Here is a 13,125-nt window from a genome sequence, read left to right on the forward strand (position 1 = left end):
TGTGGTAACAATTATATAACAGGCTTGCGTTGTGACATGTATCTAGGCTAATAGGTCCAATGAAGTCTGTTTCCCATTTTTCAAAAGGTTGTTGCATAATGATCGGAACCACACAAAGGCATTATGTCCTGTCCATGAGAAATGTTAAAAGTGTTGGCATTCATCATAGTGTTTGACAAACTCCATGCTTGCAAGATCTTTCAAGCAGTTACCTTGCCTGTAAAATGCCCACTAATGATCTCACTATGGGCTTCTTCCAAAATAGCCAGGAATTTGTCCTCCTTTCTGACACACCGCTTGAGAATGTGATCCTTGCCTAGATTATACAGTAGCCATGGAAGCAATGGTGTCCAACTTGGACGGGTGCCCGTAAAGGTCCAATGGTGTTTCCCACTCCAAGAGTGTGTAGTGAGCTAGGATGTGCTCCCTAGTGTTATAATACATTAATGTATTATGAGTTGAAGCAATCCACAAGCAATAGTTTAAATAGAAGCTTTGGGCACTTGCCCAGGCACAGTTTAAGTGTGTGTGAACACTTATGGCCATGTATATAAGGCAATTTCTCTCATAATGCAAGGACACTCTCCCATTATACAATTAAGCCTTCCCTCTTGCCAAACCTCTCTTTAATCTTCTCTCTAATGCATGCTAGTGTGTGTGTGTGAGTGATTTGATGTGAGAGGAGAGAGTAGTACTCGTAGTGCAACGCGACAATGTGATAACACTCACGGGAGAAGGCAAATGGTAAGCTACCCATGGTGGTGTTGAGCTTGGAGACCTCAAGGGTTACGAGCTCATCGGCCATCGGAAATATCCCCATGACATGTTGAGATGAGTAGAGGTGATTGGTTCCTTCTTTGCTATCTCTTAGCCTTAACATTTTTAGTGTTGCCTGCTATACTGCCAGGAAGTAATCCTTTAGCTTTATCAGTTGTTTTTCTCTAATCTATAGTCTACCCATTGCCTCTGCTCTTGATTAGTGGGATTCCATTAAAAAGAGGCAGATTTGATAGAGATTTGTGTGAGTTTGGTGTGATTTTTCCTCTCTTTTAACTCTTTTTTCCATTTTTCAAGAGAGTGCTTTAGCCTTATTTATTGCTTGATTGTTGTTTTCATGGTGTTTGGAGTGATCAATGGTGTTAGTAGAGCATGCACATAGGTGAAAATATGTTTAGTTTACACAAATTGTATCAATTGAGAGTTTAGCATTGTATTTTTACTTTCTTTCATGCTTAAACATAGAGCTTTTTTGCTTACATTTGGTTAAATTTTGTGTTTTTTTGTGTTTCCTCTACCATGAACCCTATAGAGTGGCGGAATGCCCTTAAAAGAAACCTCTACCAATGCAACCATAGTGTCATGGCTGTGGAATTGACCATTACTTAAGGATTTCCCTTTATAATTAGTTTTTCTTTCCATAGTCGAAGGCATGCCATCCCTCAACATGTTGAGCATTCAACATGGGAAGATTTCGACTGTCCCATTGAATGTCATCACACAGTTGTAGGCCAAGCTAAATAAGGCCACATCCCAAAAGAAACAACGCTCTAAGCACGTTTTCCCCACGATGACGATCGGGTTAGCATCTACATGGGCTCAACAAAGACCACATCATCCTCCTTCGGGAGCGATGATCATACCAAATTGCCACTCCCCCATGGAGCCCACCAAAGCTCACCAAACGGGAAAAATGGTTGGCCATATATCCCAATGCCATCCTTGAGAAGTAACCTCTTTAGGAGGCCCAAGCACTGGTAGAGCAATACCAGGCTCAACTTGAACTACCGCCCATTTTCGTAACCTTTGACCCCGTACTTGAATACGCGTCGTCCCCCATTGAGCCTGAACTTCTGCACTAGGTCAGGCAGGAGCCCCTACAACAACCGCTCCAATCTAAGGCAAATCCATTCACCAACATGATGTTGCCAAATGAAGATTTTTCCCCTCATGCACCTCCTCATCCTCTAATGCCTATTCCATAAACGGCCAAGCCCAAATCCCTCGTTCACATCGAACAACTTGATGCGAATACTGACACAGAGTCCGACAGAGACTCACGAGGTCCGCACACCAAATTTGCTGAGGTATTTTATTATCATACTACAACCACCTCTCGACCTCCACACTTGTCAAATAAGGACCAAATTGAACTTCCATATACTATTTCTAGTCCACCCTATGATCAAGTCCCCGCCCCTCAAGAAGCCCCTACTCATCAACGTGACCTGGCCGGCCTCTCTGCCTTCCTTTCCTCCCAAATCCACATGCCCATAGGAACCTTGTTAAAAGGTAGTCCAAATTTATGGAATGACCTTTGGGATTGGATGGAACACAAACTTCAAGCTTATATAGAGGAGGAAGCTCCAGATTCCTTGGATGAATCTGAGCTCCATAATCTAGACTTACTCCATAACCACCACCCACAACCCAAAGATGAACCAACAATTCGTGTCAATGCACTGGGACAATACTTTGAAGGTGATGACACAAACGCAGCATTGCCCATTTCCTATAACGGACATGTGGCCAAAGGCATCCTTTATGGAGGTGCTGGTGTAAGCATCCTCACACAAACATGTTGGGAAAACTGGGGCCAACCACGCCAAATTGGTGATCAAGCTTGTAGATAGAAACTCTGCAAAACAACCCATGGGCCTAGTGCATGACCTCAAGGTCAAATTTTGTGACATGACATTCCACCTCACATTTGTAGTCATGGACTTTCGTAATGCCACCTATGATGCCATCTTAGGTCGACCCTTCATAAGACAAACCCGACTAATCCATGACTGGGTGCATCATGTCTACCCTTCTGCAAATAGTCTCAAAGGCTTAGGGTCAATTTTTATACCTGGCACTCACATCCCATGGCCAAATCTCCCTTTGCTAAAGACTCTGTGACCACCACCAAGACCAACGATCTCTTGGTTTGTGAGGCTTGTCATCATCAAGCCCTTGATGATGCATGGGTGCCATGCATGGTCACTTCTATCAATAGTGACAAAGTCGACCACAATTGGCTTTACTACACTTGACACCCTCCCCGGTCGCAAACTCGGCACACAATTCATGCTCCCGAATGGCCAAAGCCTTCATGAACCCTACAAAGCCATTGCCTTGTTTAACACCCTGAGTGTAAGTGTAGCTCCACAACCTGAAATAACCACCCTTCCAGTGTGGATAGATTTCCCCTTTGGTATAAACATGCAAAGAAAACATGCCTTGTTGTCTCCCACAGCTAGCCATAATCTTTTGCCATGGGAAACATGGGTCTCTCTAGGCAAACCCTCTCTTAAAACTACCCAGGCCAAAGTTCAATTGCCTAGTGGACAACGCATACAAAGGCTTGGGTCCTTTACACAAACTGTACGTACTGTCTCTAACCCATTGGCTTTTGTAAGGTCTATGTGGTTCCCATAGGTGAGATGAAAGAAGCAGTCATCCTTGGAGGAAGTTAGGTCTAAAACGCTACAAGTACAACCAACTCCGCTGACAATACAGCTACCCTCCAACTTTCCCAGGGCAAGGTAACAACGATCCCCTGGGATGGGGAGTGCATCGACTCTGATCCTCTTCCCCTCCCCAAGCCATAATCAAAAGCTTCTCCTCCGCATCAATAACCACCTCACTAATCAAAGCCTCATCGTAAAAAACGTAGCCCAAGGCTTCCATATGATGGCAATTTCATCATTTGGATCCCAAGGCATACCCCTCAGCAGTTCACCCAAACCACACCCACCACACCAATACCTGTCCAATCGATAAAGATGGTTTAGCGACCAACGGGCAAGCAAGTCCGCTCCTCCTTGACAAAATCCTCCGGGCTTGCCCACACCCAACCCATGGGCTCCAAAGCTCAATTCGCCCAACCCTTTCAACCCACGGAGAGCCGCCTTCTTATGCCATGCTTTCTCAAGAAATTATCAAAAGCATGTGAGGTGTATTCACCACCTCCATCTGTCCTCAAACATTTTATCCAAGAGCCATATTGCTTCTCTACAAAAACTTTGAAGTCCATAAACTTTCCCAAAACTTCACTTTTCTCTCTGAGAAAGTAAATCCATGTCATTCTACTGAAATCATCAATGAATGTCACATAATACAAGCTGCCTTTAATGGATGGGTTTTGTGCAGGACCCCATACATCACTATGAACTATCTCAAGTGGCCTGCTACTCATGTTGCCTTCTTTAGGAAATGGCAACCTTGCTTGCTTTCCAAACTGGCAACCATCACAGATATGCATATTCCCAACTTACTTGAATCTAGGCAACCCACTAACAATGCCTCTTGCGCCTACATGTTCTTTAACCTTTGTATGTTCACATGTCCAATCCTTTTATGCCACATGTCAATGTCCTGTACCACATTTCGGCTTTTAGAGAACATGGCTGATTTCAACTCAGGAATCCCAGCATCCAACTTAAATAACCTGCCTTCTTTCTTGCCTTTGGCAATGACTCTACATCCATTTTTGAAATCCTCAACGAAGCAATCATGCTCGTTTTGTTGAAACGAACCTGTAAACCTTGTTCAACCATTTGACCAACTGAGGTCAAACTTTTTGTAATATAAGGCACATACAAGACATCTGCCATAGACTTTGTTTCACCATTGTGCATCACCAATGGTACACTCCCAACATAAGTGATAGCATGCTGGGAATCATCTCCTGTCTCCACATAGCCTTTCACATCCATTGGCTTCATATGTTCAAACCATTCGCCATGACAAGTCATATGGTTTGATGCTCCAGAGTCCATATACCAAGTGTTATCACTGTCACCATTTGTCATCATAGATCCCATGACATGTTTCATGGCAAACAAGTGATTTGCGCTGCCATCATTACTGCTTGATGCAAAATTTCCACCATGCTGTGCATAATGTCCACCATGTTGTGCTCTACCCCCTCTCAAATCATTTTGTTTGCAGTAACAATCACGTGCCATATGACCAAACTTCCCACAGTAAGGGCATTCCACATTTTGCATAGATGTTTGTTGGCCTTGCCAACATCCTCTTCCACGAGGATTACCTCTGCCTCTCTGAGGTGTATATCCACCACCACCTCTAGCACCATATGTAGGCTGAAAATTCTGTTATGGTGACCTATCCTGCCATCCACGACCATTACCACGACCTCGTGATGCAAATCTCCCCCTGCCTCTAAATCCCCTTTGTGAATAGAAAGCCTGATTCCTGCCATTATCATCATGGCTAGTAGATGCATCATGAAAAGAGTCACTGAGTTTGATTTCCTCAACAAGCAAGAGTGAAACCAACTCATCAAAATCTGGTAAACCTGTACTATGAACATAGATAGATGTATCAAAAGACTTGTACTCCTTGCTTTGCCAAGACCATGCAAGGTAATGTCTACCAAATCATCATCAGGCATGGGGGCATTGATAGTTGCCAATGCATCTACATACTTCTTTATCTCTTGTACATAATCATGAATACTCGTTCCTTTCCACTTCACATTATGAATTTGTTGTCTCAACAACTGAGACTTATGACCACTAGTATATGTATCAAACAGCTTTACCAACGTATCCTATTCATCCTTGGGATTCTCAGCATCATGTATATGTATCAAACAGCTTTACCAACGTATCCTATGCATCCTTGGGATTCTCAGCATCATGTATATGTATAAGTATAGCATCCGAGATACATATTGACAGGTAATGCAAAACTTTGTATGCTCTCTTTGACCACTGTTTAGCTACAACTTGTTGTTATGTAGCTTGTCGGGGTAGTTCCGACTTTGGCTCCGCACGTGTAACAAGGTTCCAAAAACCTTTTCCTTTCATAACGCTTTTAATCTTGTACTTCCATGCCTGGAAGTTCTTTCTATCCAACTTCTCACCCACAATTTGTACTACTGGGTTGTCTAACATATTTTCTCAATGCAAATGCACCTTCCGCACACGTCCAATTCTGTAAATGAGCCTTTCTCAACTCAACCACACTCTAATAAGTGTTCCAAATACTCCAAAGTACTCAACGATCTTCACTTTTGATTTAGAAAATCACTCTGATTGCATTCAAATTGAACTGGCATACGCAGTCCAAAGTACCCTGTGTTTTGGCATGCTTTCCAAGGCTTAAAATTGTAATGTAGTGGTTCAACCAAGTGTGGATAACTTGCATTGACACCTGAACAAGCTCAATGTTGCATATTAACACCAACCAAGGTGCGTACATACCAAAAATATCAAATCCCCTTCTTTATTTCGAGAAAAAATAGTAAAATCAGTAAAAACCAGTAGGAAAAGTGCTCTAATTTCTTCAATTCTTGTCCAAATTGGGAGACCATGCATTCATTAGCTTAGCAATGATGTCTACTAACTCCATGTAAAAGGAATCAGACCAATTGTAATAGTTGAGAGAGTAATTAGCCAACTAATGATCCTCTATTTCACTAATCACTGTATATAGCCTGTTTAATCGGCTCATAATCAGCTCCAAAATGCATAATCAGCTCATAATCAGCTCCAAAATGCATAATTGCTCCAACCAACCACATAGCAACCTTCTCATCTATGTGTATCACAAAATTGCTAAGAAAGTTTTGATGTTAATCAATCACCAAGCTTGAATTTGGCCTCCACTTTGCTATGTGATGAGATTTTTGCTCTGTTTCTTGCCTTTAGGCTGCGCTGCCTAATGTAGGAGAGATTTGGGTGGTTTGTTGTGGCTATTGAAGGCATATGTAGGTTCCCAACACTCCTAGGCATGCACACAATCCATCAATGTGTTGATTTTTGTAAAAGATCGGCTTCAATTTCATCAACAATGGGCCTCTATTCTCTGTTTTTGTGAGAGCTTCAAAACAGTGAATTTCCAATCACTTAAATGCATCAAACTTGCTCCAAATTCATTGTAGGGCTTGCACATGAGTTGCCAACACATTCCCATTTTCCAGATACATGATTCTTTGTCAGATTTGCAACCATTTGCGCAATCTCAACAAAACCTAGCTAGTGTGTATGTGGGAGATCAATCATTTGCTACCAGCTTTTTCTTAGGGTGTCAAAGGTAGAATCAGCCCAATCTTCTAGAAAGGATGCCGAGAAGGGTGGTGATAAGCCTAAGAAGAAAGAAAAATGCAACTACTATGAGAAGCCAAGCCATTACATCAATGAATGTAAAAAAAGGCTAGAGAAGGAGAAGAAGAAAGAGTCATGGTTGTGACTAATGCATTAGCACCAAGTGCTAAAAGAAGCAAACTATGCAGCACAGGATGATTGAGCATTCATTATGCACTGTAGTTATGATCCTTCTGTCCATGACATATGCATGTTAGTGATAGATCATCATATATGGTACTTTGATAGTGGTGCTATAGCAAGCACATTACTTTTCTCAGCATGATTTATTTCTCTCACTTGAGTTTGATCCTCAAGGAGGAACAATCACATGTATAAACAACTCCTCATATCTAATAAAAAGAGTTGGTAAGGTTTTTCTCACTACACCTGCAAATGGTGGGACAATCACTCTTTTAGAAGTCTTATTTGTGCTAGACATCAATAAGAACTTGTTGTTAGTCTCTACCATTGCTAGGGTAGGCATAGTGGTCAAATTTGCTGATATACATGTATAGTTCATGTCAACTGAAGTGATGGAGACATCACTTTGGTATCTCTGCTACTATAAGCCATGGGCTTTATAGATCGGACAAGTATGAGAGATTAATATATAATGCTGTTCAGTTACTACCACACGTGCTATGAGTGACATGGAGCTATGGTATACCTGACTTGATCACTTGAATTTTGGTAGTTTGTTGCGCCTTAAAAGGCAAGAGATGGTATCAGACTTGCAAATGCTTGTTGCTAGAGCTTGAGGCCCCCGTTAAACATATATGTAAGGGGTACATTTTGGGCAAGATGAAATGGGCATCATTCCCAAAGATGGATCAGTTTTAGGACTATCCAAAAGCTACAAGTTATATATAGTGATATATGTACAATGGCTACTTTGAGCTGTGAAGTTGACTACATGGCAAGTTTTATAGTGAATGTAGAGTGTGTATGGCTCATATGCCTTTTGGTAGATCTTGGTATAAGACGGAGGTCCCCCACCTCCATATTCACTGATAGCCAGAGTGCATTAGCCATTGCAATGTTTCATGCTCATACAAAGCACATTGAGGTGCATTATCATTATGTCAAGGAGAGGCCCATTTACATGAGAGATTAGCCTAGCTTATGTCTCTACACATGACAATGTAGTAGATATGTTCATGAAGGTTCTCTCATGAGAAAAGTTTGAAGCTATCATAAAACTTTGGGCATATTACCATTTGGGGATTGATCAACCACATGAACCCTATACATATTCACATCATCACTACACATGAACGCTGTACATATTCACATCAACACTACTATAGGGGGGATTTGTAATGTTTTAATGGTAGTGATGTTTGGATATATGCTACTTATGGGTTGGGCCACTTTTTCCCTCTTTAAGAGGTTTTTTCCCTTAAGCATATGTACGCACTCTTATGAATGTGTAAGTGACCTTATCATATCACTTCACTTGTACTTAGGAGGTTTTTTCTCCCGAGCATATGTTGCACTCTTATGAGTGTGTAAGTGACCTTATCTTATGAGTTCACTTGTACTTCACTCATTCTCATCAATCTTCTTGCATCTATGTGTCGATTACTACATTGATCTCCACTCCAGCAGAAAGAGGTCTCTGTCTTCTCTTTAACTTACAAACCTTCAACTAAACCATAGATCTTGAGATAATCCATACACAAGTTTAGGATCATGTGAGGCCCTGACTAGTGGAGTGCCAAAACCTTTACCACATGTTGTAAAAATTATACCGAGGTAACGTCAATCAGAGAGGAAGGAATGCTAACAAGGATATGGAAAGGTATTATAAGATGTGACAAGGTAGCATGGAACTATGCCAAGGTGAAAGTGTTAGGGCCAAGGCAGCATAGTTATGTTAATGTATAAAAGGATGTGGCTTTGACATTGGTGCCAAGGTGCCATGTATTCGAGCAGCCTCTTCCTAACATCCTTAAATAGGTGGTGTGTCCTATAAATTGATAAACAATGACCTCTGGCAAGTTGGAGGGCTTTGATTTTTCTACCTAGCAAACCCCTCTTGACTTAGGTTATGAACTAGGGTGTAAAATTTCTGAAATCTAGGGTTATATATTTTTAGAAGCTCTATGTAAGGTGGACTATAAGAGATAATTCCAATCTATCATGAAATAATGAAAAATTTTGACTAAATGCAAAGTTCCATCTCAATGCCTTGCCTTTACGGTGAGATTTGATTAGAGCTGATGATCCTTTTTTGTATGAGCTTGTACACTTTGTAATTTTTTAAATATGGGATAATTCAAAGTTACACAAATTCAGTCTTCATAAAGAGGCCAAAACGAATTCTCCTTCAATACAATATTATTAAACCTGTCTCGTTGTGATTCTTTTTATATAAAAAACTACAACTCATGATTCGCTTGTCATATTCAAGATGGTGGAAAAGGAGAGTGAATCACATGCCATGGTACACATTACGAGGAGTCCAACATTATGGTTGTACTTAAGGAATCTTTTATGTAAACAAAAGTGTTCACTACAATACTGAGGAGGCAAGCTCAATTTTATTGATTTGGATGTGCATTCTAAGCTAAAACTTGCTCTAACTTGTAAAGGTCGCACTCAAATTCACCTAATTAAGGCTTAAAAAGCTAGTCTCGTTTGATAGTCCTATGGCTATGAAGGTTGTGCTTAAATTCACCTAACTAAGGCTCAAAAAGCTAGTCTCCTTTGCAACACTATCAAAATGTCACAATAAACAGTGAAGAGCTTAGCTATAGATAATGAGACCTTTAGCAAAATGCCACAACAATATAAACAATAAAGAGCTTAGCAGTAGCAATAGCTAATGAAACCTTTAGCTGTTTTGTTTTGTTGTGGGAAAGGTGAAACAACAAAATAGGACAACAGCATGACTTGTGAGTCATGGTGTTGGTGGTCCTTGTGCGGAAGGAGGTGTACTATGCAAGGATGAGGTGGGCAGCTAGAGACAAAATTGAGGGAGGAGGGGGGGCAAAATTGATACATAAATAATGTTATTTTGTCTAAGTCAGCATAACAGCTGTTGCTACAGCCTTAGGAGATGCCAAAGGCAAGCTATCTGAGTTTGATTATTATTTTATGGCCACCCTAAGGTTTTTGGCCCTTCTGAAAAGCCTTTGGGACTGGCCCGGTCTTGCACACGCTCAATGCGACGACGCCATGTGGCACCAATAGTATTGTACGGATTTTCTCCTATCCCTATAAATTGCTCAAGAAACTGTTTAAAAAATAATAAAAAATGGAGGTGGCTGTTCATTGGTTGCTGACAGATTCCACTAGCCGGTACCATGCCATGATTCAAGTTTTTTCTCGGAGAAAGGAAAAAGAGATCCCTTTGCCAGCTGGAAGGGAATCTTTGGGTTTATATGCTTAGTTAATTATTAAACTAGATGCAGGAATGGCCACTTACCATGATTGTATTAACCTTTGTTTATATAATATGTGAGATATAATTACCCACAATCTCATTTTCTTTGGGATTAATCAATCAGTCGTACCTGCAACTTGCCTGTGATGGCTTGTCTTTCACGAAACATGAAATGACAGGTAGTGCCATTTGGTGGACGGCCCATTTTTTTTGGGTGCATTAAGAGAACATATATTCTTCTCAATCAATTTCTACGGTTGCTTGCCTTGCTCATGAAGCCCCATTTAATCAAGTTGGAGTTTATTAAACATTATTAATTAATTGTTCTTACTAATTTTTTACATGGTTGGACCACACCATGCCTCATGTTATAAATTTTTTACATGGCTGGACCACACCATGCCTCATGTTATAAATTTTTTACATGGTTCGACTATCATCTAATAATTTTTCTTTTTCTTGGATAAAACTTTGGCTTTCCTACTAAAGGGTAAGAATGGTTGAACATTTGGTTCCAATAAGAACAATATCACATTCTAATTAGTGATTTTAATAGCATAAAACAATACTATTAGCATAATATTATGACAATTCAATTCATTCATCTTATAATGATTATCTTTATGTTATAAAAACTATTGTGGTAGCATTTGTGGATTTTATATATTGATTAATGGAACGACACTATCTCTTGTTGGTAATTTCCTTGAAAGCCTAGTTAGCGTGATGAGTTGGAAAGTAATTCACCATTAATTACTGAATTAAAGCATATAATGTATTTACAAAACAGCCCACTAGCACAAAAGCAAAGGATTTTGTCTTGGTGCACATTCTCATGTCCCCTCTTTATTACATTCACTTGTTGCCTCCCACCAAGGCCAGCTCTAGAGAGAAGGTCCCCACCCCATGAGTACCAATTTCTCCATCAAAGCTCTGCTCTAACCTCGTAACATTTTAAGCGTCGTCTTTGCACTATAAATTGGAGCTCATTTGGCCCACTCCAACACATACCACATTTCCTCTCTCTCTCTCTCTCGCTAGCTTTCCACTCTTCCCCCAGCAGCACTCTTTCCCCTCGCTTGCTTAAGACATGGCCACCGCTGTTGAGGTAATTACCTTCATAATCTCATATGATTAGATTTGTTAGTGTGCACGGTTTTGATATTAATGCTTAAGCACCGAGATCCATCGCTTCTTCAAGGGCTGATAGATCGTTTAGCAAGCAGCTATAATGGTACCCTTTGTGACTAATAAGATGCTTGGGTAGCTAAGGTGCTTCGGATTAGTTAGTTGAAATTCGCAAAAGAAAAAAGCAAAACGTAATTACGCACATACCGTTGAGGAGAGATTAATCCACTGCACTAATAAGCTAGCTAGCTGATATAAGTCTAGACAAATATGGATGCTTTGCAGGGCAGATGTTTAAGACTACTTTTGAGAAATTAATTTCCTGGTCTGTTTGCGTACTTAGCTTCCCATAACTGTGACTCCACCGGAGAAAGCCGCTGATACCGTTGAGGTGGTGGAGGAGCCGGTCGCCGGAGAGGTGGCGGAACCGACGAAGCCGGCAGTGGAGGCTCCTTCAGCGGATCCGATTTCCGACGAAGAAGAAGTTGAGGTAGTAGACGCGGCTACTGCTGAAACAGTAGTCGAAGCCCCTACAGCCGATAAAGAAGAAGCTCCTGCAGCAACGACAGAAGAGGATCAGGCCGTTGCTGATATAACTACTTCAACTGAACCTGAACCTTCATCAGATGAGGAAGTCGTTGCAGCTGTAACTGAAACTACCACTGCTACACCTGCGGAAACCGAAGCTCCCTGCATTGATATTGTCGCTGACGCAAAAACTGAAGAAACTGCAGTTGAGGAGTGTCCTACCACAGAGGAGCCCCAAGCTTCGGTGGAAGAAAAAGCATCTGAATAGAGTAAAGTGAGTGAGCGAGAGAGAGAGAGGGGAAAGAAACAGAGAGAGAATGGGCTTATCTGCTTTACTACTTTTGATTACTTGAGATATGAGAGAGAGAGAGAGAGAGAGACACACACACACAGAATGGGCGTATCTGCTTTACTACTTTGGATTACTTGTTTGTGATTGTATTACCAGTAATCAATTATTATTAAGTTTTGTTTAAGCTATGTATTCACTTAAGGTTTATTTAAACGATGTAAACACCCAAGAAAGTATCCGTTTTTGAACCATTGTATGCGTTTTTAAACTTAAGTTTTATGGTTATTTTTCACATGATTAGCGTAAGCCGTTTTTTTTGGGAACAGCTCCATCATCTTTTCCCTTGCCTTCCATGGGACTAGTTGTATGTGTGTGTGTGTGTGTGTGAGAGAGAGAGAGAGAGAGAGAGAGAGAGAGATGACAATGCTATATGATGATATTTGAGAGATGACGATGACTGTATCTGTGTGTGTGAGAGTGTGTGTGTGTGTGAGAGAGAGAGAGAGAGAGAGAGAGAGATCCATTTAAGTGTATGAAATGCTCCCTTGCCTTCAAAATCTATTAGACTAGTTGCATAGTATATGAGAGAGAAAACAATATGTTCTCCCTTGCCTTCTATGGGACTAGTTGCATAATGAGAGAGAGAGAGAGAGAGAGAGAGAGAGAGAGAGAGAGAGAAAGAGAGCGAA

The 13,125-nt window shown here is 40.9% G+C and overlaps 1 protein-coding gene across 1 annotated transcript; it reads left to right on the forward strand.

Annotated features, from left to right (window-relative positions):
* Nucleotides 1-11,317: 11,317 nt before the first annotated feature.
* LOC147627514 (uncharacterized) lies at nt 11,318-12,620 on the forward strand. The gene is made up of 2 exons (XM_086814439.1): nt 11,318-11,596; nt 11,960-12,620. The coding sequence occupies exons 1-2, from the start codon at nt 11,579-11,581 to the stop codon at nt 12,410-12,412; spliced, it is 471 nt and encodes a 156-aa protein (XP_086670565.1). The 5' UTR covers nt 11,318-11,578; the 3' UTR covers nt 12,413-12,620.
* Nucleotides 12,621-13,125: the final 505 nt, after the last annotated feature.

This window comes from Cibotium barometz, chromosome 20 (assembly GCF_041138505.1).
Source record: "Cibotium barometz isolate CiBa-2024 chromosome 20, ASM4113850v1, whole genome shotgun sequence".
Taxonomy (NCBI): Eukaryota; Viridiplantae; Streptophyta; class Polypodiopsida; order Cyatheales; family Cibotiaceae; genus Cibotium; species Cibotium barometz.